The 3,327-nt window shown below is 38.6% G+C and overlaps 2 protein-coding genes across 2 annotated transcripts; both read left to right on the top strand.

Moving 5' to 3' along the window:
* The first annotated feature begins 205 nt into the window (after nt 1-205).
* On the top strand, nt 206-1,989 carry LOC110093725 (putative disease resistance protein RGA3). The gene has a single exon (XM_028696172.1). It carries the CDS (start codon nt 242-244, stop codon nt 1,949-1,951), a length of 1,710 nt encoding a protein of 569 aa, XP_028552005.1. The 5' UTR covers nt 206-241; the 3' UTR covers nt 1,952-1,989.
* On the top strand, nt 1,967-3,327 carry LOC114579926 (putative disease resistance protein RGA4). The gene has a single exon (XM_028695973.1). It carries the CDS (start codon nt 2,017-2,019, stop codon nt 3,325-3,327), a length of 1,311 nt encoding a protein of 436 aa, XP_028551806.1. The 5' UTR covers nt 1,967-2,016.

Genomic DNA, 3,327 nt, shown 5'->3' with positions numbered 1-3,327 from the left:
CCTATCAACAAATGGATATGGCAGCTGCGAGATGCTGTTGATGAGGCAGATGATGTGCTCGATGAGTTTGAGTACATCAAGCTTAAAGAACAGCTCGCCAAAAACACAGAAGAAACAAAGGCGCGTTCTCTATCATCAGCTACCTATTTAATACTGGTTGCAAATAAATCTAATTATTTGATAATCTATTTCTCGCTAATTTTATCAGAAAAGAACGGCGTTTTCCAACTCGAGCTTACTGATGGAAAGTGCTTCCAAAATTCGCAATGTTGGCGAACGTGCTCTCAAGATTGATCCCAACTTGAAGAGGCTGAAGGAGGTTGTGCAGAAACTAGATAAAGTTTCAGCTGGGGTTAGTACTTTTCTTTATCTTCTAGATAGTGCAAAGCAGGAGCAACAGGAGCAGCAGCGTGAGTTGTCCGAAGCACGCGAAACCGGATCCTTGCCTACAAATGATCTCATCGGTAGAGGCGAGGCTAAGGATTTTGTTATGCAATGGTTGAGGAAGCCATCGAATGAGCCTCGGACGAGTCGGTACAGAAACATTTCTCTTTTATCTATAGTGGGCCATGGTGGTATGGGGAAAACAACCCTCTTGCAACATGTCTATGAAGATGAAATGACAAAGGAATTTGATCTGAAAATGTGGGTTTGCGTTTCCAACAACTTTGATGTGAAAAAAGTCATTGCAGCTATGTTGGAATCTCTTGCGAAGAAGCCTGATTTAAATTCACTTCATGCACTTCAAAATAGTCTTAGGACTGAGATTATGTCCAAGAAGTTCTTACTTATTCTGGATGACATTTGGGAGGAGGAGGAGAACCAGAATATCAGCAAATGGGAGAAGGTTCTCGCCCCTCTGGCTTATGGGAAAATTGGTAGTGGGATTTTGGTAACAACTCGAATGGAGTCAGTTGCAATGATGATTGCAAAGGTGATTAAAAAGAAGACGGAAATATTCAAATTAGAGGGCTTGGAGGAAGATCAGTGTTTGCAGCTCCTCAACTCTCATGCATTTGCTGATGTGGAGAATCCTAATGATTATAAAAGATTAAGATCCATTGTTGGAGAGATTGTTAAAAAGCTTTCAGGATCTCCATTGGCTGCAAAAGTCATTGGTGGTGTTTTGAATTCTAGCTTGGATGAAAGACATTGGACAAAAGTTTTAAATAGTGATTTTGTAAGTCCAAATTTGGGTCAGGATGGCATCTTTGTCATTTTAAGATTGAGCTACATGTTCCTACCAAAACATCTACAAATTTGTTTCACATTTTGTTCTATATTTCAACAAGATTACATGTTTTATAAAGATGATTTAGTCCAAATGTGGATTGCGTTGGGTTTCATTCAGCAACCTCATGATCAAGAATCGACTATGGAGGATATTGGAGGAAGGTATTTTGATGTTTTGGTTAAAAAATCTATCTTTGATAAGTTTGAAGATGGAAGATACTACAAGATGCATGATTTATTACATGAATTGGCACGATCAATTTCCATACATGAATGTTTAAGAGTTGAGGATGGTACAAAGTTGCCTTCTCTAATTCCTATGACTCTTCGACATTTGTCTGTTCAAACTACAAATCCAAACATCATAAAAAAGATTGGGCAGTTTAAATATTTGCGTTCTCTTTTCTTGTCCATTAAAGTTTTAAATCAGGATCTTTGCAGTGCACTTATTAAAATATTCAAAGCATTGAGAAGCCTACGCTTATTATTCATATGGACTCTAAAAGGCTTGGAATTAATTCCTGTTAAGGAGATTGGAGATTTGATACATCTTCGATATTTGAATATTGAAGGTGAGAAGTTTACTATGCTTCCAAGATTTATAAGTAATCTCTATCACTTGCAATACATAATCTGTGGTAGCTCATGTGAGCCAAGGTCACCTAAAGTTGATGATTTTTTACTAAGTTGCATTAATAACATTTCTAATTTGTGTTAAAAAAAAAAAAAAAAACCCTTTCTAACTTGTGTTATGTGAAATTGTCAGGTGATTGTTTTTCATCGATGTGTGGGATTGGGAAGCTAAAATCTCTTCAAAAACTGAAAATATTTGATCTTAGAGATGCGAGTGGTTATAGAATTGGAGAGCTGGAGAATATGAATGAACTTTGCAAATTAGGAATCAATTGCCTTGAAAATGTTAAGGATGCCGAGGAGGCTTGTAGTGCCAAATTATGTGCCAAGAGGAGGCTCACAGATCTAGCCTTACGTTGGAGTAACACTGATTTGAGGAACTTCGATTTAGATGAGAACGTGCTCGACAGCCTTCGGCCACCAAAATGTCTAAGGAATCTGAGTATATGTAATTACATGGGTGCAAGGTCTGCAATATGGATGAACAATGTCAATCTGCTCTCCAATTTAAAGAAAATTGAGAAAATCAATTTGTGGAAATGCTTGGAGTGGGAAACTCTTCCTCCTTTCGGGCAACTTCCCTTCCTCAAGTCACTGAAACTTTCTAACATGCCAAAAGTAAAATGGCTCGAAAGTAAATTTAATGGGAATGATACATACCGTGCCTTTCCATTGCTAGAAGTGTTAAATATTGAGAAATTAGGAGCATTAGAGGATTGGTTTGAGGCAGGAGTAGCTGCTGAAGATGGATGTTTGTTTCCTTGCTTAATTAAACTGGTGCTACTTGACTGCCCGAAGTTGAAAGAGTTGCCCTCTTTGCCTTCTAAGCTCAAGACCTTGAAGATATATAACAATATGGAGTGGACGACTTTGAATTTTTGTAGCAGTTCAAATCCTATTCCCCTTAAAACATTAGAGGTGTTTGACTGTCGAAACATTACATCTCTTCCTCTGGCTGATGAAATAGCAAGACTTGCAGCACTTAGATCCTTGACAATTACAAAGTGCCCCAATCTGATCTCTCTCGGAGAAATGCAAACCACTAATAATTGCCATCTCATGCTCAGCGATCTTGAAATAAGTGATCCATCGGTGTTGCTAATGGAGCCATTGAGAAGTATCGCCTCCTTAAAAGAGCTGATTATTGCGGTTAATGGTGAGGTGGTTTCATTTCCAAATGAGGCGGAGCAGTGGTTTCTGAATGTTAGGTCTTCTCTTTCGGAGCTGTATTTTGTAAATCTCAAATCCTTAGAGTCTCTCCCATCCTCCTTGGAAAGCTTATCTTCACTTCAGCTTCTACAAATTGTGAATGTTCCTATGCTTCGGGAATTACCGAACCTTCCTACCTCTTTGAAATCTCTAGCATGTGGGATGTGTCATCCAGATTTAAAGGAGCGCTATCGAGAGGATGGAGGCTCCGATCGCCACAAGATTGCTCACATTCCGAATATCAATATATAA

The sequence above is a fragment of the Dendrobium catenatum genome, unplaced genomic scaffold, assembly GCF_001605985.2.
Source record: "Dendrobium catenatum unplaced genomic scaffold, ASM160598v2 fragScaff_scaffold_716, whole genome shotgun sequence".
NCBI classification, from domain to species: Eukaryota; Viridiplantae; Streptophyta; class Magnoliopsida; order Asparagales; family Orchidaceae; genus Dendrobium; species Dendrobium catenatum.
This window is presented reverse-complemented; position numbering and strand designations above follow the sequence as displayed.

What these genes read in the sequence shown, in the direction of transcription:
- LOC110093725 (XM_028696172.1), top strand. Translation starts at nt 242, where the DNA reads ATGGAAAGTGCTTCCAAAATTCGCAATGTTGGCGAACGTGCTCTCAAG.
- LOC114579926 (XM_028695973.1), top strand. Translation starts at nt 2,017, where the DNA reads ATGTGTGGGATTGGGAAGCTAAAATCTCTTCAAAAACTGAAAATATTT.